Source organism: Paramisgurnus dabryanus, chromosome 15 (assembly GCF_030506205.2).
Source record: "Paramisgurnus dabryanus chromosome 15, PD_genome_1.1, whole genome shotgun sequence".
In the NCBI taxonomy this organism is placed as follows: Eukaryota; Metazoa; Chordata; class Actinopteri; order Cypriniformes; family Cobitidae; genus Paramisgurnus; species Paramisgurnus dabryanus.
In genome coordinates this window covers 11,182,384-11,206,183 of record NC_133351.1, presented here as the reverse complement: position 1 = coordinate 11,206,183, position 23,800 = coordinate 11,182,384, and the positions used below count along the sequence as shown (strand labels likewise).

The 23,800-nt window shown below is 37.4% G+C and overlaps 2 protein-coding genes across 2 annotated transcripts in view; one reads left to right on the top strand and one right to left on the bottom strand.

Annotated features, from left to right (window-relative positions):
- The window catches only part of hspbap1 (hspb associated protein 1), a 464,289-nt gene that overhangs the window by 42,198 nt on the left and 398,291 nt on the right, over positions 1-23,800 (bottom strand). The window lies entirely within an intron of this gene.
- Positions 1-23,800, top strand: part of slc49a4 (solute carrier family 49 member 4) — a 61,549-nt gene that overhangs the window by 28,678 nt on the left and 9,071 nt on the right. The window contains exons 6-9 of the mRNA XM_065251992.2: positions 4,709-4,817; positions 11,572-11,639; positions 17,467-17,594; positions 19,875-20,057. Coding sequence (XP_065108064.1) covers positions 4,709-4,817; positions 11,572-11,639; positions 17,467-17,594; positions 19,875-20,057 — 488 coding nt within the window. The remainder of the gene's footprint in view (positions 1-4,708; positions 4,818-11,571; positions 11,640-17,466; positions 17,595-19,874; positions 20,058-23,800) is intronic.

Genomic DNA, 23,800 nt, shown 5'->3' with positions numbered 1-23,800 from the left:
AAACCATGCAAAAACAAGTTAAAATATATAATTATCATTATGCATTGGATAGCTAAGTGTCCTGTGGTGACCCTCAAGTTGAAACTTAAAAGTTTCGTGCATCTTGTTTCTCTTACTGCCTTATTTTAGAAAGGTTTGTTTGTGCCTGTTTCCCCCACAGTTGCCGAGAACATCAATATTTCATCCTGCCTTTACTGGTACCATTATTTAGTGTTTGATTACCATGGTAACAGTAATGGTGAAACAGTATTAGTATTGATAGACTGTGATAAAAACAACGTCTTGAAAAATCTTCATCCTGACTGTAGGTCCCAACAGGCCATGCCAAGAACAAATAGTACTTAGCTGATAATGCTGCTAGTTCTCCCAAATCTTTCAAAAGATAGAAAAAGTCTCTTTCTCGTATCCTGTAATCTAAATAAGCTCTTGGTGGGGAATAAAGGTGCGTAGATATCTATTTCCCCCACTGCGAGGTAATGAAACGGGTACGTTTGGGAAAAAGGACGCTCAATCAACAGTTTTTCTTTTTTTTACAATTTTACTCTTTAAAGTCTCCAAAAGACGGGCATGGCTTGGGCTTCTCTGCACCATTCAGGGCTTCGTACAGAAAATAACTAATAGTGTCAATAAGAAAAAACTTTCTTGTTTTAAATAGACTATAAAACAAGAATTAAAACTTACAAGCACATGTTGTGTTTAAAAAACACATGATCAGTAAAAAGATGTGCTTAACGTTTAGGCCTCAACGAAAAGCTTTCTTTTTTAATATTTATTTTACATTTAATGTGGCAATTTTGCATACCTGTTTGATCTGACGAAATATAGTTCAAAACCCTGCTGTTTTTTGGCTAGATATTACATTTAATTGTATAGAGTTGATTAATCGTACATCCATAATAGAGTGCCGCAGGGATGGTGTATTTTTGTAGGCCAATCCAGAAGTTAATTGGACACTGGTTCCCTTGACAAAAGCACATTCATTTTTCCCATAGACTTTTGGATTATTGCAAAAATAAGCTCTGTGTTTAAAGAAGGTTTAACACACATACACGTTTTGTCCAACAAGATAATCTTCACAGATGAAAACAACTTTTTTTTTTAAGTCTAAATGCGTATACTAGAAATGAAAAGCTAAAGGCTACAAGTGCCAACTATTTTTTAAAACCGATCCAAATTTATCCCAACACTTTTTTAATTATTGGATGTGCATAAGATTTTTTTTCTTTGTAAAAGACAAAAACGTTGTAAAAACAATTTTTTTGTAATAAGAGTTGTTTACAGTTTCTGTTTGTTTACAACTTGGATTTATTTTAGACTCTATTTCTATGCTCTCAAATCCCTATTTCACTTATCTCTCACATGACTGCTCATTCAATGATGCGCTAATTCAAAATAAGTGTTCCGATTGTCACGTGTGTGGTTCCCTTTTTCAAAATTTGTGTCCTGCGTGCCGAGAGATCCTGTGTGCATCACGTGTTTTGTCAAAATAAGTGCCTGCTGCACACGCATCAAAACCGTTTATGATAAAAGAGACGCTCACATTCCCAAAATACATGCTAGAAACTTCCTTAACAGTAAACTCTGATAACGCATGAGATTATGCGAGTATCTTGCAAATGCGAGCGTCTCTTTTATCATAAACCCTTTAGACGCGTCTGCAGCAGGCACTTATTTTGGCATGACACGTGATGCACACAGGATCTCTCAAAGCGCATAACACATATTTTGAAATTACGAACCACACACATGGCAAGCTACATACATGTTGTGACGACCTTCGCATAGTGCGCTTCAAAAAAGAAGTCACCATCCGCCACTGACAGTCACACATAGTTTGATCCTTCATGCCCCCTTTTTTGTTACATCAAGACAACATTGATTGAGGTTTTTTTTTCAAAAACTTAAATAAACATATAATGAATTGAAAGTAATGAGGGGCTACTTTTACTTTTTTCATGATAGTGTAAATTGCAATGAGACAAATAATTATGCAAAATTTTTGTCATCATTTGCTCACTGAAATTATATAGATAGATACATACATACAAACATACATGCATACATACATACATTGCAAAAAAATAACCTTAAGTCTAAATGCGTCTAAAAAGTCTACATTTTTAAATCTAAATGTGTATACTAGAAATAAAAAGCTAACCTTAGACTACACCAGCTGTCTCTCGAGATCAACGTCATCACCATCAAGCTTTTGACAACTTTTTCATACTTTATTAAACACATTTAAAGACATGTTCCCTTGTAAGGAAATACTCTGTGGATGAATCTTTATTGGGAATTATATCTATTTTGCAGATCTTCATGTGTGATGATGTTTAATGTCCCCAACAATTAATTTAAAAAGTCATGATTGAGTCTTTTTTCTGGTGTGTTTTGTCATAGAATAAAATGTGAAAATATCATGGGCTGATGCTTAACAAATATCTTATTTAAGAAGTTTTATCAAAACCCCATTCAAAAACTTCTTGCAAAATGCGAACTTCATAGTTTGGCATACAAAAATATGTCATCCCAGCGGCACACAATTTCATATTAATTATCTGTTAGTAGTAGTTAATGCTACAGGGTTACTGTTTTTACAATAGAAAAACATGGAATTTAAGTTTTAAAAGAAAATTCACACAACTCCAAAGGGTCCCAACTTGTCCCAACAAAAAAAGCAACAAATAAATTCCACAACACTTCACCTCAAAAAGATAAACAAAGCGTCTTTGGAGAGCCCTTTGCAATGAGTTTCAGGTGCTCTGTTGTTTTACGGGGGGAATGTTTTCACTCAGGGAAAATCGGGAGGCACTGTGTGGAACACTTGAGGAAAATAGATGGAGAAGTGGGTGAATGATTGTAATTGGGTTGGGAGTCATTGAAGGTCTGCTGAAAGGCTCACATAAAGACCGATTCCACCGAGAACGGAATTTTCGACCTGTTTCATGCTCAACCACAGCAATCCTGCGACTGCATAGATGCTCATAAAAATGCTAATGCATAAAGAAGAAACATCTGACATAGCAGGGGCTCAAGGCGGGATTACCACAAAATTGAAAGTACACTAAACCGTGCTATGTGTTTGTATTAACTGGAACATCTTCAGAGCTTTTCTTTGTTGTTGCATCGCGGTTCGCTTCAGGAAAGGATTTGTTAGCAGAAAATGAGCAAATCACATTGATAATGCTATTATAGTGTACTAAGGTATTTTCACTGTGCCTTACAGACCTACTAGAAATTACATGGACACAGTGCTTATATTATGCATAGCTTTGCCGAACACGTCATTTTTTTAAAAATTGTTTGCAGGATGACAATGTCAGAAATAAATGGTCCCAATAGGGTCCCAAGCTGGGGGCAGTACCCTTTAAGGGGTCCTTATAATGGACCTTATAAAAATATAAGCTCTTTAGGTACTTTTTAAAAGGGTACCACCTAGGTAACAGCTAGGGACCATTTTTGACACTGTACTTAGCTGTTCTCTTTATTTATTCAATTTAAATTGCTTTCAATTGTGCTTTTCACAAATATTGTATGATTGCAAGGCAGTTTTACAGAAAATACATTTTAGGACATACTGTACAGTAGAGACTATGGGCCAGATTTACTAAGCGCTTGCGCCAGCGTAAACCATCATTTTGGCGGTAAATAGCGATGTCGGAATTTACTAAAGACGCGCAGTGGATCATTAGCGCTGAAAAGGTGTGGTCTAGTTCTTTTTGCGACTGACCTGATTGCATATGCATTTCTAGGAGTTTCCCTTTCAGACGCAAACATTTTGGGAGGAGACTATTTAAATGATTCACGCAACGCGATTTACTAATGTTTGCGCATGTGTTATGTATGGCATTTGCGCGACTATTTAACGCCGAAAAAAAGCATGTCTTAAATCATTTTGCGCTCGAAATGGCTGCAATTGTTGTTGCTAGGAGGAGACATCGCAGAAATCAGAGACTGCATGGTAGAAGGGAGAGGATTTCCAGGATCATTTTACCAGATAAGTTCACGCGTCTCTCTGCCTTTATTTATCGGCCTGTATATCACATGCACCTGCAGGAGCATCATCTCTGCTTATTTGCAACCATGCGCTAATTTGCGCTGCTCTTAGTAGATTGGTTGGTCATTATGGAAATCAGCTGTTGCGCCTGTGTTATTTAAAAAGCGCTTTTTTAGTAAATAACCCGCAGATATCACCACTCCCATCAGCGCATTTTTGGAATTGCGCTCATGCGCTAATTTGCCCTGTTTAGTAAATCTGGCCCTAAATGTATAGATTATATGTAGTGTCTCTTAATTCTGACATCTAGAGGTCATTCAAACTCTGTGAAACTTATTTGGTTGAGCTAACTCAAGTAATAAAAAACAAAGCCACTGCAGCCAGACATCTCTTTATCCCAGTATTATACCTGATATCCACTTCCGCTATCATCTCTGTGTATTTTGTCTCCTCAGGAGATTTTTATCTCTGTCTCTAGGCTCCAGGGTAGGATAAATGTTTGGTGACAGGTTTGAAGGTATAGGAAGGGAACTCGGAAGTCTTTGAGATTCTAGAGTTGCACGAGCTTTGATGTTAAGCTGTGTGACAGCTTCGAAAGATCCATTCTGCCTTCAAAGATGAGCGGCATGCACAGTCAAAAGTGCCTTCAGGTGCTTTCATAGTGGTCTATTGCTAGCAGTTTTCATCAGTTTTAATCTTTTGCTTTTTCAGCAACATGCGGTTCCTGATGATAGCACTCGCCTACTCCGTACCCACAGGTGTTGTTGCCGGCTGGGCCGGCGTGCTGGATATGATTCTTACACCTGCCAAAATTAACCAGGTAAGACCAGTTTACTAGATGTCTCGATGATACATTTCAAGGTTTCAATGAAAAGATGAATGTCCTAATATGTCTTAAATTTCATGTCTGGGGACACTGTTCCTTTCTGGCATTATGTACTCACCCACACGTCATTTTATTGTTGCATTAAGCTTATTGTTACCCGACTTCCCGTGGTCACTGTGGTTTTCCTTGTAATAAAAGGATCAGTCTGGAGATTTAGTAAAATAACTCTTTATGTATCATGGAAAGTCAAACAATTTCATCCCCAAGAATTTTGCTAATGTTAAAAAAAAGATGGTTTTATTGCATAAACTATAGGGCTTTATGAATGAATCTTGAGTATAAAAAGATCTTCCTGTAAAAAAATAACAAAAAAATTAAATTTTGTGCCAGGACATTATCCGTTTATTTTAAGGACATTTTGTTAACCCTATCAAAAATACAGAAAATACAGGATTCAAAATACATGAAAGATTGCTGTAAAAAACAATATGGAAAATACCTTTATATAAATATAATACTTTGTGCCTTTTCCAATGTGTATCCAGTATGTTTAATAACCTGAGTTGTTTTAGTAAAAGATGTACAAATGAGATTAATATCACAGAGGAAAAGGATATTGAGACTCATTCATTAAAGGTGCAGTGTGTAATTTTTAGAAGAAAATGCAAAATAGGATACAAAACTATATTATTACGGGCGTGTAATGACCTTTCATAATGAACTGTTATGTGTTTATTACCTTAGAATGAAACGTTTTTATCTGCATACACCGAGGGTCCCCTTACATGGAAGTCGCCATTTTGTGCCGCCATGTTTCTTCAGAAGCCCTTAACGGACAAAGTGTTTTTACTAAGTTGCCTCCGACGATGACATGTTTGTCCGGTGGCGGCTACCGTAGCTTCTCTATGTGTTTCAAAAGCGAGGGGTGAGCAGTGGATAAAGCCGTTGGTTGCAATTCACAACCTCACCACAAGATACTGCTAAAATTTACACACTGCACCTTTAAGCTTGCATACGCACAAATTTGTGCGTGTGATGTGCATACGGATGTTTTCACAACCAAAACGATTCAACAAAAACTTTCGTATGAAAATTCAAGAAAACCTAAAACCACTCGTACGCAATAATCACGTACGCTATAATCAAATAGGCTATAATTATAATGTGTATTATAATATTGATTTATAAAATGTACATGATTATATTTTATATTATAATATTTTCTGTATTACATAATATTATTATTATTATATAATATTATACATGATCTACATTATTATTATTTACATTATATTATACATTATTATAGCCTACTTATTTTTTTCTACACATTTAAAGAAGATGCACGTAATGACAAATCTGCTTAATACCTAATGTAACGTCATGTAAATGGTATAAGAAGTCCAAACGTCAATCACTTGTCTGTTTTATTTTAGATACAGATGCGCGCCTCTGTCATATTAACTCTTTCACCGCCAGCGTTTTTAAAAAAAGTTGCCAGCCAGCGCCAGCGTTTTTCATGATTTTCACCAAAGTTTAATGCCTTCCAGAAAATGTTCTTCTTTAAATATATAAACATACAATATACCAAATAAAAGAACAGACCCTCTGCTTTCAAACAAAAAAAAACGTTTCATCCTACCTTTAGTGGTTCTTTTGCAATCAGCTTTTGAATATGGGTAGGTTTTTGCAAAAACACCATATTTTGAGCAAAAAGCAGAGATAATTCCATTTTTGTGACGGACTTTTCATACAGATCACATTCAGAGCGATCTTTAAAACAGACATGGACATGCAGCAGCTTGCCATAGGGCAATACTTCCGGGTTTAAAAAGTATTATCCACCTGGTGGATAATAGCGGTATTGCGGAAAGACGGAAAATCTCGTCATTGGCGGGGAAGCGTTTTCTCTTAATTGACGAGATATCTCGTCAATGGCGGGGAAAGAGTTAATTAAATGGCATATTTGTCAACGCATCCAATACTTCTTTAATGTTATTCCGGTTGGTGGACAGCACTGGCTTCCTCCAGCGACAGCAAAACCTCCCAAATAAAAAATGCAAGCAAAACAAAACTTTGTCGATAATAAACATGTTCATGGATTTCTTTTCGAGCTCTTTTCCTTCTATGACAAACTACTCTAAAATTTTATGTGGACCAGTGCTGCGGAAAGCCTTTATATGGAGCTTTTTTATGTAAATTATCAACCTTGTGCACGCGGTTGCTCATGTAGAACACTCCACATTCACTAACGTAAGAATAAGTACAAGAACAAATTCATGTGTGGACGCACGTGTTGTGAATTAGGCAAACAATTTTCTGTTTTGCTTTTCTATAGTCTTACTCATTACCGACTGGCAGGCCCGTATGGCTAAACTTCAGACTTTACAACAAGTTGTTAAAAAACATCTAATTGTGGCAGCTATCCACATGACAATAGCCCTCTCCATCCATACTCTCAAACTGAACTCATCAGAATCAAATCAAACATACATGCTTAAGACGCATTTATTTGCATATTCACAAAAGTACTTCATGTTTGATAGGAAGCCACGACTTAATGAGATGAGCTCTCCACCTCAGCGTTTCTGATTCTTTACAGCCCCCTCACATTTGCATCTGAAATGTAAGAGTTATGGGCCAAAGCAATCATTCAACATTCTAGGGCTAACTGAATTAGAGGCTCGTAGAGATAAAGTCTCCATGTTGTGTAGTTTCATTTCAAAGTAGCTGGGTTATTGTCAGAAAACAGCATGTTTAAAAAAGCTTTCAGCTTTTTGTACAATATTTTCCCATTGCCATCCTCCACGCTTGCATTCAAGTCTCATTTACTGATAAACAACAAATGAAAATGAATGCCAGAAGCTTTTTTGTGCTAATTTTAGTGTTTCACTGTTGTTGAGAGCATCTTTTGCACAGTTATTTAAATGTGGAAAGCAGAATAATTCATGCATGGTCAGAAACTGGATAAATTACATGTGGGAAAAGTTATTACAGGGCTGTATTAGTAATCCACAAACATTCTAGTTAGCGCCGGTTTGATTTTTTAAATGAAACTTTTCCTGTTGATTCAGCCCCAGCTGCTTTGGGCACGGACGTAACATAAACTCAATGCATTTTTAGATTCAAATGGAGATAAACAGCATTTGCCCATCAGCTGTCTCTAACTGAGAGTCTAATGCAGCATACAGCCAGAGGCTGTATGTTGACCGGTACAACAATTATGAGCATCATTTAGGCACAGAATCCTCTGCTACATTAATCACTGTTGTGTAATTGCTTCATTAATAGAGAGTGGCCATTAAGCCTGCGCACAGCGGCTGTGCACTGATTAGACAAAACATCTTTTGAACTTAGAAAGTCATCTCAAGTTGAAGGTTGCTTGGAACTTCAGAGACATCCATTTTTTTGTATTTCTTTATAGACCTAATAAAAAATTGTGTAAAAAAGGTGAAGTATCTAACTTCTGTGCACTAGCATCTCCAAACTGAATAGCCAAAGTGTCTGTTCATGCGGTCCGAGGTTCGAACCCGGGCTAGGTCAGGTGGCCTTTCTATGTGGAGTTTGCATGTTCTCCCTGTGTCATCGTTGGCTTTACTCTGGGTACTCCGGTTTCCACCCACATGCCAAAAACATGCAGGTTAGGTTATTGGAGATGCAAAATTGCCCCTTTCCTTACGCATGTACACTGTAAAAATACTTTGCTGCCTTAAAATTATTTGTTAAATCAACTCAGATTTACAAGTCATGTCAACAGAAATGAGTTGTCACAACTTATAAAATATAGTTGAGAAAAGTCAACTTAATTTTATAAGTAATAACAACTCACCTGTAGTTATAACAACTAATCTCTAGTCAAGATAAATAATAGTAAGTTGAAATGACTTGTAAATCCAAGTTGATTCTACAAATTTTTTAAGGCAGCAAAGTATTTTTTACAGTGTATGAATTAACTTGTGTAGATCCACTTGGACTGTTTATGGATTAAACCGTTCTCAGCAGGAATTTAGCCATAGATGCTGGAATGGTGTAAAGAATGAATAAACAAACAAACAAACAAACATAAAGACTTATACAGTAGATGTCGCTACAACTGTAATAACTCTATTAATCCTGGATAGGAGAATGCATTTTGACTTAAAAAAAATCACATGCATCACATTTAAAGTTGCCAAAAACACCGACTTATTGCCTCTAAAGATTTTTTACTCAAGGTTGAAATTGGCATCTGAATACAAAATGTAGTTAAATTATCAGCTATTTGTAAAAGCATGACAGTTAAGTGAAAGCTGGCCAAAATAATTTGTCGTTGTTTATTTGTTGGTATAAAATAAACCAGAGAAAAATGTGCCTTCAAGGATCTGGTTTTGATATTATTAAATCTGTAATTTTTTGTTTTAAATATATATACATGTTGCGTTAAAGGATTAGTACATTTTCTTAAAAGCTCACCACCATGTCATCCAAAATGTTTATGTCTTTCTTTGTTCAGTTGAGAAGAAATTTAAATTGCGGTTTCAAATGACTCTAAATGATCCAAAACGATGCATAAGGGTCTTATCTCTAAGAATCTTGGTGTGATTCTGGAATCTGACCTTAGTTTCAGTAGTCATGTCAAAGCAATAACTAAATCAGCATATTATCATCTCAAAAATATCTCAAGAATTAGATGCTTTGTTTCCAGACAAGACTTAGAGAAACTTGTGCATGCTTTCATCACCAGCAGGGTGGATTATTGTAATGGCCTCCTCACTGGCCTTCCCAAAAAGACCATTAGACAGCTCCAGCTCATTCAGAACGCTGCTGCCAGGATTCTGAGCAGAACCAGAAAATATGAACATATCACACCAGTCCTCAGGTCTCTACACTGGCTACCAGTTACATTTAGGATTGATTTTAAAGTATTATTAATGGTTTATAAATCACTCAGTGGACTAGGACCTCAATACATTACTGATATGCTCATTGAATATAAACTCAGATCACTCAGATGATTAGGATCACATCAGCTAGAAATACCAAGGGTTCACTCAAAGTAAGGAAAGTCAGCTTTTAGCTATTATGCCAGTCACAGCTGGAACCAGCTTCCAGAAGAGATCAGATGTGCTCCAACAGTAGTCACATTCAAATCCAGACTCAAAACACATCTGTTTAGCTATGCATTTACTGAATGAGCACTTTGCTGCGTCCGAACTGATTGCACTATATTTTATATGCACTATTTTAATTCTTTTTATTTCTCTTGTTTTTATCCTTATTTGTAACTGTTTTATACTTTTATTCCTGTTTTATTCTTTTTCACACATTTAAACAGTTTTTATTAAAATCACATTTATTTTCTTTTAAATTGATATTTTAAATTCATGTATCTTTAATTTTTGTTTTCTCATTTCTATGTAAAGCACTTTGAATGACCTCTGTGTATGAAATGTGCTATACAAATAAACTTGCCTTGCCTTGCCTTATCTAGCGAAACGATTGTCATTTTTGGCAAGAGAAATGAAAAATATGCACTTTTAAACCACAACTTCTCGTCTTCCTCTGGCTGTGTTATAAGCCAGCGCGACCTCATGTAATTGCGTAATGACGTCGAAAGGTCACGTGTTACATATATGAAACGCACATTTGCGCACCATTTTAAACAGTAAACTGACACAAAGACATGAATTGGTATCATTTGACATACAACAACGTCGGAACGGTCCTCTTTCTCCACACTTTTAAACATTGGGGCGTAGTTTCGATACGTCAACTATTTATGTGATGACGAATTACGTGAGGTCGCGCTGGCGCGTCACACAACCAGACGAAGACGAGAAGTTGTGGTTTAAAAGTGCATATTTTATATTTTTCTTGTCAAAAATTTCAAATCGTTTCACTAGATAAAACCCTTCTGCCTCATTCGGGATCATTTAGAGTCCTGTGAAACCGCAATTTTAAACTGTAGTAAAACTGTTAAGTGTTGGGGTCCATTAAAATGAGAAAAATCCTGGAATGTTTTCCTCAAAAACATAATTTCTTTTCGACTGAACAAAGAAAGACATCAACATTTTGGATGACATGGTGGTGAGTAAATTATCTGGATTTTTTTTTAAGAAAATGGACTAATCCTCTATTAGAGATTTCTGACTGAGTTATACCGGCATTATTTATGCATTGTGTTAGCAGTCCAAAGGTCATGACTTCGGACCCCAGGGATCACGCTTACTAATAAAAATCATTGCATAGCTTGAACGCACTGTAAATCACTTTGGATTAAATGCATAAATGCAGTGTTATTTTAAAGCCCTTATTTTACAGGCAGATAATATAATAGCATTTTGATAATAACCACAATGTCATAATTTTGGTTTGTCTGTAATTCTAATGTGAAAACTGCTTATCAAATCCTTATTAAGTATATCATCAATAATTCATGAAACTGTTTCTATGATCATTGTACAATATTGCAATAAGCCCAGGGAATCTTGTTTTGAGATTCAGATGCTATCACGAATACCATGGTTGACATTGGGCTTGTCTAATGCTGAACCATCTGTTTTGTTGAGTGTGCGGTTCAACCGGAGTGCTTCTGGCCCCCTTCAAAGACACATACGTGGACAGCATGATGTCTGGCAGTTTATTCTGCTATGTCTGATTGACATGGCTGCTCACACTGCAGACGCATCCTCGCCATCTAGCTGCTCCTTGAATGGTGTCCAGCATCCCAAGTAGAGTATAATCCCCACCTTTCTCTGCCCTCTTACAGGTGGATGCTGGTTCGATCGGGTTCTGGTCCATTGTTGGAGGCTGTGTGTTTGGTGTTGCCATGGCAAGGTGAGTGATGACATTACTATTCACTTTGCATCTAAAAGGGGCAATTAAAATCATTAAGACCCCAGGAAAATACAATTATTTAGTTTTAGTTCATATATATCTCCAGTTAAAGGCCCACTGAAGTAACATGGAGCATTTTTTGATGTGGCAATGTCATTTCAACTGCAATAGAAAGTTAGATCTGCTCTGTGCTATTATGCTGGACCGGAGCTGTGTGTGTGCGTGCGTGCGTGTGTGTGCGTTAAAGCGACTCACGTGACACCGATGAGATATCAGACTTCAGTGGAAAGCATATTCAAACTAGATCATTTTTCATACATAGTTCACTATGTGCCATTCCCCATATAGCAACTAGTAAATTTATTAACAAGTGTTAATTTTAGGTGTGATTTCAGGTGCAGATTCAGCGTAATGTAAGGTGCCAGACGCTTCTGTGTCTAGAAAGCATTTGATTGACAGGAAATTTGATGAGAAGCTGAAGTGTAGGATGACGTCATTACAATTCTCGACTTTTTTTAGCGCACGTGTCAAACTAAGGGCAAATTGAAAACAGCATTTTGCTGCTCCAGATAAAGTAAATATGACGTTGTTTTCATTGCTCTGTTCTCCAAGTGCATTTTTAACAGCCACACTATGAGAGTTATGAAGTTTTGAATTCTGAATGCGAATTTTGTTTGCATTTTGGGTCATACCAGTTTATACAAACACTTAATGTATTTTTACTAAGAGAGACCAAGTTTAAGTTTAAATTTCATGGAGACTTTAAAATACTTCTCAAAGCTGGAATCTGTATTTTTTGCTTCTTTATTGTTATCTCTGTATGAAACATAGAAATGCGGATTACTTTATTTTACTTGTGGTGAAGTCAAATGAACTCAAGCTGACTTTGCTTATGAAACTGGATCCTGCTGTTCAAAATATGAATCATTATTGTAAGCTTATTAATTCAAATCTGGGTATGGGGACAATTTTAATAGTCCATTTTTTGTGCTTTCTCAATAACTTTATGAAATGAGAAATATGTTAAAGCTGTAACTCTGTCATTATTTCTGTTTGAAACATAAAATTGCAGGTTATTTGCAAGGTGTCTTTACATGTGTTGAAGTCAAACAAGGTCCCTATAAAATCGCACATGATGGCTCAGAATATTAAAAACATTACTTTAAGCTCCCTTTTGCGAATATGTGCAAGCTAAGAAGAGAGTATTAAAGGGATAGTTCACCCAAAAACCTGTCATTGGCAGGGAAGCGTTTTCTCTTAATTGACGCGATAACTCGTCAATGGCAGGGAAAGAGTTAAAGTTCTGCATAATTAAGTGCTTGGCCTCTTGAGTGACGGTTAAACACCCACTGCTGTCTTTAGAGTTGAGCTAGGCGGGTGTGGTTTCAGCAACTCGGCTTCAAGCCGCATTCAGACAGCCAGCGATGTTATCGCCGTGTGTCGCCCATGTTTTTCAATGAGGCGTTTCTAAATCTGCGTGTCATAAACAAATGAGTACCATCCACGGCAGTAACTGACGAGAGAAGGGTGACGTGAACTCCACTGCTTCGTTCTCATTGGTAGTCGCTCCTGAAGTTAAACTTTTCTTAACTTTCTCGCGTCGCTGGACATGCCCATACGGTCGCCAACGGTCACTTTCGCTTGTGCCGCCGGAAGTCGCCCGGTTTCCATTGAAAAGAATGAGATCGCGTCGCTCTGCTACTGCTGGTCGCTGGCTGTCTAAATGGGGTGTCACCCATGTCCAGCCTCCTTTACGCATTTTCGGATATCTGCGAGTAATGTGCGGTGACGCGTGGCCAAGATGGCGACGGCAGGCACCGCCTACTATTGGCTTCAAAAACGATCTTCAGAAATCTATGGGTGACGTCCAACTTTTTTACAGTCTATGGTTGCTACAAATAATTATAAAATGAAGTTGACATATTTTAAATATATTTATAACACTCATCTCTAATCAAGATAAATAATAGTAAGTGGAAATGGCTTGTAAATCTCAGTTGATTAAACAAAAACATTTAAGCCAGCAAATAATTTTTAACAGTGTGAGAAATACTGGACTTTTTAGTGTTCTTAGTTATGTCATAGACATGAAAGATGATTTGCTACTTTTTTTCTAGTTTACAGAAAGTGATTTTAGGGAGAGATACATACTTATTCAAGTAAAAAAAATGTGAATACGCCTATAAGATAAGACAAGATAAATCATACATTTTTTGTCTGTTTTCTTGACTAAATTGTTCTCAAGCGTGCATCTGTTGAAAGACAGTTATTGTTTATAATACTATATAACTTCTGTGACAAAAAGTTTAGCCTGTGTTTTTAATGTGTTGTCAAAGTTCTCAAATGTGTCCTGGGCAAACTAGGCATTTACAACAGTTTTCATTTTTGTGAAGAGTGTCTAGTCGAGATTTACTTTGACTGTGTCAATATTTTGGCCACATTTTTTGCAGGATAGTTTGGATCCTCCCAGATCCCAAAGCTAATTTACTCTCTTCCGTCTAATTATTCAAACCACTGAGTGAAAATGCTAATGAAATTGCTACGTTACACAGAATTATTAAGACACCAGAGTTAGGTAAAATACTTTTTTTAGACATTTGTTGTCCTTGTCCTTGATTAAATATTTGTAGGAGGGTCTATCAGCACATCCAGCCAGGTTTTGTGTTTTGAAAACCTTTTAATTAGATGAACTCTGTGTTGTTTTGCTGCATTGGTTTTGGGATTAGGACAAGCTGTTACGGCAGCGACAAAGCAAGTTAAAAAACATCAGTGGAGCCTTGTGAGCTGCTCCAGTTTTGTGTGTTATTCAAATGAGGGCCACAAGCCGAATGGGGATTGATAAAGCTGATTAAAGTATGCGAACACCCTGACGGTTGATTTTCACTCTTTTACGAGTTTGTTTTTTGTCTGTTTCCCGTGTTCTTTTGGGAGTAACCGCAACGAGATGCAACAGATGCCCGACTGAATCTACGCGTCAGCCTGGTCCTTTGCGACACTATTAGTGGTTGTTTGGTGTGTGTGATCCCTCATTAATGGGCCCCTGTGAGTTACGGGGCCCGGCACCCTCCCAGTGCCACGCATCATGAGGAAAATGCGTTAACGTGAGTTATTATACGCCATTGTCTCCGTCGCATCCCTTTGGGTCAAGTCCATGCTTTAGAAAAATGGCTGCATTAAAATTGAGCTGCAGGGGCGATGGCCACACATTCTAATTGATGTCATTCCGGAGGCGGATATAATGGCCGCCATCCCCGTCAAAAACTCGTCCTCATTCGGCGTTATGGCGGTTTTAGCCCAGAAGGGATGAATCATAACAGTCTGTCACCGCGGGTCAATTAATGCTTTGCGCTGTGAGGTATGCCGAGCAGTTGAGCAGACGCTGGGACGCCTGACAAACCGTTGCACAGATTGCAATTGTCAGACGGCACTTGGGAAGTAGGGGTGACATTGCTTTTCAAATGAAGAAGAAAATGCTTGTGCGGGTTTGTTATCCTGTAGGATACAGTCGTTCATCTCTCTTACCATATGTGAAATTACGACTAGCAACAGGCTGCAAGAGAATATATACAGTACTATGCAAAAGTCACCATGATGCCACCATTAGATATGTTGTTTTTGCAATGGTAAAGTGACAATATATAATTATTTATGAGTCTTTTTATTACAATACAACCAAAAAATACAAAAAAATTGTATGCAGTAATAAAGGGACACTCCACTTTTTGTAAAATACGCTCATTTTCAAGCTCCCCTAGAGTTAAACATTTGATTTTTACCGTTTTGGAATCCATTCAGCTGATCTCTGGGTCTTGCAGTACCACTTTTAGCATAGCTTAGCATAATCCATTGAATCTGATTAGACCATTAGCATCGCTAATATTAAGTTTCGATATTTTTCCTATTTAAAACTTGACTCTTCTATAGTTACATCGTGTACTAAGACCGACAGAAAATTTAAAGTTGTAGTACACGATGTAACTACAGAAGAGTCAAATTTTAAAGGACAAGTTCGGTATTTTAGACTTAAAGCCCTGTTTTCAGATTGTTTATGGTCAAATAGAATGGTTTTGACTGAAATTTCGACATTTTCGGCTGCCCTGAGAATTTTCGCTTGTTTGTGTTTCAGCTCAGACCTCTACAATGGCTTTATAGGTGCACTGGAACAATCCTTCCTAAAATGCATTAAACTTTCGTTTACAAAGACGTGAAACTCACCGAGTGGTCAGGGGTGTTTACTGGTATGCTCACACAAAAATCGCTCCAAAAGACGCATTCCAACAGGTTTTATCGTAGTTTTTACCAACTCCATTGACTGTATTAGACGTCCTGTGAGGTACGGTATTACTCCGCGCCGGGAACTTTGTTTCTATTCTTGCAATTGGCAAAGGCGGATTAGCGCCACCTCCTGGGCTGGAGTATTTATTATTCAAGCTCTAAGCGGAAGAATGTACGGGTGTGAGGCGTTTGGGGAAATAGGTCCACAAGTTAACAACGAATGCTAAAACAGCTGTTGGAAAGCATCTTTTAACGCGATTTTTGTGTGAGCATATCAGTGAACACCCCTGACCACTCGGTGAGTTTCACGTCTTTGTAAACGAAAGTTTAATGCATTTTAGGAAGGATTGTTCCAGTGCACCTATAAAGCCATTGTAGAGGTCTGAGCTGAAACACAAACAAGCGAAAATTCTCAGGGCAGCCGAAAATGTCGAAATTTCAGTCAAAACCATTCTATTTGACCATAAACAATCTGAAAACAGGGCTTTAAGTCTAAAATACCGAACTTGTCCTTTAAATAGGAAAATATCGAAACTCTTTGGTTATTTTTTTGTGCAATGCTAATGGTCTAATCAGATTCAATGGATTGTGCTAAGCTATGCTAAAAGTGGCAGCGCAGATAGGCTGAATGGATTCGAAAACGGTAAAAATCTAATGTTTAACTCTAGGGGAGCTTGAAAATGAGCATATTTTCCAAAAAAGTGAAGTGTCCCTTTAAGCATTTAATGTAAGTTCCCCTTACACTTGACCAATTGCAGGAACCTGCAGGCTCTCTTAAACCTAAATGAAAGGACTTGAGATGTGTTTAGTAGTGCCAAGAGAGGTTACACTAAACACTGTTTGCCTTTTGTTCTGAAAATTTTGGTTTACTTTTCATTTTGCATACATGTGTCTGGTATTTTCTGTTTGTATCTTAATAAAAAGAGCAAAACATAAATGCTAATACAACAAAGCTGGTGGGTAGAACTTGCACAATCCTTCAGATGTACTATATTGATATTTATATCACTTGCTATATGTGTAAAAAATATAGGTTTAAATATGATGTCCATATCCCTTTTTCCCAGTGCCTTTCTCATCTTGTCTCGACCCTAAAATGCATAAAAAACCCATAAACATTTAAAGTCTTTTGCAACTTCAGCAGAACAAATAACAACAACTTCCTTCACAAAGTGTTTCTGTTACGACAGGTTTCATCTTTGTTGTGGAGAAGGTGATAAAGAGTATGCCTTAGAGATACTGGCATATCTCCATCACGTTAGAGACACTGAGACGTACCTGATGCATGATGAGAAGAAACTGCAAAGAACTTTGTCAGCGTTTATAAAGTTAGATGTAGATCAAATAAACGAGTCTGTGACTTGTTTTTGAACGAGCTCTACCTGGGATGTTTTTAAAGGACAGAAATATAAGAGACATTTTCTGTGAGTGTCTGCACCAAATATAACCTCTGCGAACAGTTACATCAGTAATTTAGTTTGTCTGTAGTTTCATTCCGTCACCTTTGAGCTATGACTTGAGATTTAGTTTCTTTATATTTCTTCGCCCTCAGGTTTGCCGACTCCATTCGAGGAATGCTGAAGCTGATTCTGGTACTGATGTTTGCCGGGGCGTCCTTGGCAGCCACTTGGTTCACTCTCACCTGTCTACCCAGACTCACACACCTGCCCTCCACTGAAGGTACGCTGTGCTGAGAAGGACAATACGTTCTGCCTCATGCACATCTATAAAAACGACACCCGCAGGGAGTCTGCCAGGCGAGGGGCGGCGTGGGCATCTTTTAGACGGAGCCTAAGGAACTCATTAAGTCCTGATCAGTGAAGAGAAAAAGAGAGTGGAGCTCCAGAGAAGCCAGTCTGAAACAAACATATGCCCCATAGATCAGCCAGCTCAAACATTTCCATCTATTATCATTTTATGGTTGGCACCTGACTTTTTTATCTGTTCGCTCCCAGAATTCCTGGCAGACGGGGCTCACAGGCTCTTGGACCGGCTGTCCATCTGGCATGGGTTTATATCGCGCACGCGTCCCGTCGCCATGGCTTCCCGCATTCTCTCGTGATTCATATCGCTTGCTAATGAACACAAGGCCGTGTTGTGCCAACATCGATTCATCAAGACTTATTCTGTCTGGTTGTGAATCGCAGTAGAATGGTTATGCGGGGAATAATTGACAACAGAGCTTCGTCTCCCGTCGTGCCTGTATTACCGCCTTGGGTGTGCATTGAAATGTTTAATAATTTAACAGCCTTGACATCATGTCTTCCACTTAAACCTCATATTTGGATGTTTTCTCAAGATGTTTTGTGCAAAACCTTTTTTATTATATCCAGGATGTTCTGTCTATGTCTGGCACAAGCCAACTATGGGTACTTATTGGGCAGTAATGTGAACATCTGATAAGTTTTTATAGTTTGCAAATCAGTTTGAAAGAATTTTGTTTACATGTGAGCACTCTAAAAAATAACTTTAATAATTTATAGGAAATATATTAATATTAATGTTCACTAGTAGAATCATTATATAAGGAATCACCTATGACATTCTGCCATAACTGCATGACCACTTTGGGTGTGCATTACATTTACAGTGATACAACGGTGCAAATACATTTTTCCACCATATTTGTTAATAACGTTAAATGCTCTCTGACTAAGTCGCTTTGGATAAAAGCGCCTGGTTAATGAATAAATGTTTAATTTATTTTAGGAGATTATTCAGAGTGTCACAAGAAGAAAAGAGTGCACAAATTCAAATTCAAGAAGAGTCTTAATGAAATTATGTGTTACTTTTGATATTTGTTTATCATCGAGTAACTACATTGTTAAAGAGATAGTTTACCCCAAAATAAAAATGTTGTAAATCACGTACCCGTGATCATCTTTGGAACAAATTTTTAGATATTTTTTATGAAAAAAAAAAATGTGTAACTGTTCCATAGATTGCTCCTCCACTGACACTATTCAAGCCCAGAAATAAATGAAAGACATCAACAAAAATCTCCATGTGCCATCAGTGATTCAATCAATTCAATATTATGAAGCGACACTTTTGTGCGCAAAAAAAAACTTTATTCCTTGATCGTTCACCAGCAGACTATGATGCATGCACCGTGACCTGCTGACATCATCAAAAATATCTAAAAATGTGTTCCTAAGGCAATTGATGGGTTTGAAACAACACTTTTAGTAAATAAATTACATTTTTAGGTGAACTATTCCTTTAATGTTACAATTAACTTTCTATTTAAAATTTGTACTCAGTAGTCAGTTTATTATAATATAAAAGTCACGTTTCAGACTCCAAAACTCCTACAAACCAGAAACTCAAAACAGTAGAATAATCGTTTTAATTATTTACTATCCAAAAAGTTTTTTTGCGAATTTTAGAATGAAACCGGGCAACTAAACAGAAGGCAGTCTATTGCAATGTTCACATGTAATTAAGCAGTACAACCATTTTTAATGTGCTAAAATATTTAAAAATATTTTAGATATTAAAGTAGCACATTAAAATGATTATTTAATGGTGCGATAAGTGTTTTCACAGCACTCTAGAATAATGACTCAGCTTTCCAACACAGTTTCAATTATAAAACCTTTTTTATTGAAAGAAAAAATACATAAAAAAATAAAATAATAAATAAATATACATAAATATATACATATTTATTTATTTATTTATATATTAAGCACAGAAAATTGGTTAACAGTAGTGTTGATTTTTTTTATTGAAGCATAAAGATGTTTATACATATTTATTGTAGCAGCAATTAAATATCTTGTGAAGCCAAAGCCACTGTTACAAATTCAAAAGAATGTATTAAAGAGTTGAGCAACATGATGTGCAACTGTAATTCAGTCAACAGTCATCAACACATTTATCTTTTGTGTGTCTTGTGTATTAAGAATGAAATATATTTGAGAAACAACCCCTCTTCTTTTTCGCTTCCCCCTTTAGCCACTCTCTACACCTCCTGTATCCTGGTGGGTATCTTCATCAACAGCAGCATACCCATTTTCTTCGAGCTGATCATCGAGACTGTTTACCCTGTGCCCGAGGGCATCACCTGTGGATTGGTCACCTTCCTTAGCAACCTCTTCACTGGACTTTTGCTGTTTTTTCTCACCTTTTACTCCACAGGTACCTTGATATTTAACTCTTTACCTTTTAGTGCAAAGATAAGGTGAACGAAAATGAGTCAGAACGGTGTATTTTTACCAATTTTACCAATAATGGATTTAAAGGTGGGGTGCACAATTTTTGAAAAACGCTGAGTACCAAAACAAAAAGTATAGCCAATCAGCAGTAAGGGGCATGTCTACTAACCGACATCGTTGTTTGGGTTGTGTATGTGTGGGGCGGGTCTATCCAAAGAAGGTCCAGATTCTTTCGGGCTTAGGGGTTGGCGACATGGGAAAGATATCCCATACTTCACCTTCATGTAGTGCGCCCCTTGTCGCGTACTTGATGTAGGCACGAATCACGATACAACGTTTCCGAAAAGTTAATCATGGAGATAATCGGTCACGATCAAATATTGCCATATCACACACCCCCAATTGGGGTAGGGGCGTGTTTGTTTAGGTGATTTCAAATGTCAACATATGCTTTAAGAAATCATGCACCCTGCCTTTAACGTACTGTATGTTGTTTACACGCCATATTGCAATGGATTATGGGACTGAATGAGTGCATTAGATGTATTCTCCACTATGGTTTCGGGCATTATTGCAAAATGGCTAATACAAGAAATTGCTTTTTGTATGATGCGATTTTGTGACATTCAATCAGACGTAATCCGCTGTGTCACTCATTGTCCTTATTCTGAATGGAGATTAACCTTCGGTGTACGGTTATTCTCATGAAAGAATAATGAATAATATGGATGGAGATTGACGTCTGCTCCTGTGTGAAAATAAGCTTTCATTTGAATATTCATAAGCTGGTTTCTGACAGGTTTATACAGCTTGGCAGGTTGATTGACAGTTAGTCCATTATAGCTTTATTCTGCAGCAGCTCTTGCTATTGGTCAACGTTGTTTTTCATGTTAGCACGCAGGCTGTAGATGTATCATGCAGTGTAAAAACTATCATTTGTACTAGATAACACCAGGTAACTAGTAAACAACAGCACAGTGATGCCAAAGGAACTTCACAGCAGTCCGTGAGTCTGTGGGTCTACAAGCAGTACTCACGTTTATCAGAAAATGTGAGAAATAAGGGATACATATATGGCTGTGTACTGTACGTGAATCCTTTGTCAACTTGACCATCAAATCAAAATGGCAACACTCATTTCAGCATTCTTTCAGTGCTCTTAACCAACTTGCTGACAGGGGTCCGTGTTTTTACAAGCAGACAGGTTGCTGGACGCCTCACATGCTGTCAGCAAAGGCTGTGAAAGCTCCCCAGTCTGTGCGTTGATTCCCTTGAGAAGATTAAACCGAGATGAGTGAGCTTAGCTGTGCTCATCCTTTCAAATCTGATTGGGTTATTGGTCCCAAATGAAGCCATGAGATGCTTGTGCTTTTGTGGGCTTGTCAAATCCGCAGTGGTCCTGCCAACACAGCGCTGTGTCTGAAAATAACATCGAAACAATCAGGTCTCTATATATAGGTTATTGCGTTGGCAATTTGGAACACTTTTGTTTCTGTTTAGGGCAACCAGTGTGTAGGCGCTGAGGAGATGATGGATTTCTGGTTGTTTCATCAGAATCATCCAGCAATTTTTCACTGTCTCCAATGGCTAAAAGCTCCAGCTCTCTGCTATCTAAAGTGCTTGAGCTGAAGTGTTTCATTTATTTTGTGTTTAATGCTTTCATTAGCGCAGTTTAAAATGCAGAGATAAACCGAAAAGCCTGTGGTGATGCTAACAATGCTTGTTTTGTTGTATTCGAGCATGCACACCAGCCCGATCCAACCGTCCAATAGGTTTCAAATGGGACTGCGTAAGGAAATGTATGCATAACTTTTAATCGCACGAATGAGCAAGTCTGCATACTTAAGTTTTTTCTCATCCTGCCATCCCCGTTTAAGGCTTGTTTATGAAACGAATTTCAGTGTAAATCATTTTTATGTAAATTGTCGCATTCAATTTAATGTGAATGTTTGCATACGAATGGTTTCACGAACGATTTGCACAAAAATTCGTTCCGCTCATGTTTTATAAATAAAACCCATTTGGGTTGTAAAGTTCTCTGACATAATATAAATAAGTATGCAGCCACCCTAAGGGCCAGCAAAACAATACCAGATTTTACGGTGCACCTTTGATAATTTGATGCTTGGTATTAAAACACAAGCCTCTTATTTTATTGTAGTGTCTCTATTGTCTGTTTTAGAGAACCCTTGAGCCCTGATTAAAACATACAGTTTATTGTGTTGTTTACCATCTTGTAATTACCTATTTTCTTTCCATCTTGTTACTACATAGATTCAAATATGGTTTAGATATTATGTTAACGTGCATTGAAAATTTCATTCTTAAAGGCGCAAAAGAGGATGTTTTCGCCGACTGAGAATCCAAAGACTGTTACTGAGTTTTTTAAATGAGCGCATGTGTAAGAACAGCCCCCCCTCCTTCACAGCTAGTTTTTTGGGAACGCCTCCCAAAACTCATGCACGATTATTGGTACACACGTGTTTGTTTACCACCAGCATATGCTGTGTCTCGTCAGTGGATTCACTATGTGAAATGATATGATAATAAACACATAAGACGTAACGTTAGCTCAGTCAACGCTACTCCCATTTCAACTAGCATGTAGCAGACTGGTCACTGCCTTACAACTACAGTACAAGAACAACGTCAATATACCTGAATAACACTACAACAATAATTATTCCAAAAAGAAAGAATAATCAATGTTCACTGTCGAGAAGAATTTTTGCGAACTGGGCGTCTGTCTTGACACCTCTCTGTTCCTTCATTGCTCTCCAGCGTTGAAATGTTTCTTCAAGAATGACACTGGTTATATTACGTTCTTCTGACAATTTCCTCCATTTCTCAGCAAGTTCAAAAAAAGTCTTTCTTTTGCGTCCTCGTTTGTGTTTTTTCTCTACCATGGTGCAAATTGGAGGAGGAAAGCAGAAGCGACAATGAAAACAAACCACAACTAACGGCGGAGTTTCATGCACTATGCGCATGCGTCGCCTGTGTAAAGTTACTGGAGCACACACGTCTCTCACAAGGAACGTAGTGGCTGTGATTGACAAGCTAGAGGGCCAATCGTTTACGCAATGATCGCGTAAACAATTGGCTGATGTTATTAAGGCCCTACCTTGTGCACAGATGACGTATATTAATATTATTACTTTAAGTGCACCTAATAAAAGTCTTTTATCAGTTAGTATAGACAGTTTCAAGTAATATTGCAAAAATGTATATAGTTCACCCAAAAATAAAAATTATTTGTCATCTTTTACTCACACTTTTGTTGCTTTAAACCTGTATGAGTTTATTTCTTTAGTTGAATATGAAGAAATTTTGATGTAAAGATAGTAACTGAACAGTTGATAGTACCCATTGACTTCCATTGTATTTTTTTCTTGGAATTCAATTGGTAATCATTTATCAAAATATCTTCAGGTTTAGAATAACATTCTGATGAAAGAATTTTCATTTTTGGGTGAACTTTCCCTTTAAAGGTCACGTTCTTCCTGATCTCATTTTTCATATTTTAGTTATTGTGTAATGTTACTGTTAGAGCATAAATTATTCCTGCAAAATAATAAAGCTTAAAGTTCACTGCCAGGCCATATATTTTCTTTAACAGAAGTCCCCTTTAAATGCCTACAGCGAACGGCTGGTTTAGACTACAGCACTCTACTTCCTGCTTTAATGATGTCAGTAGAACGATTTTTGACTAAACTCCGCCCAGAGGAA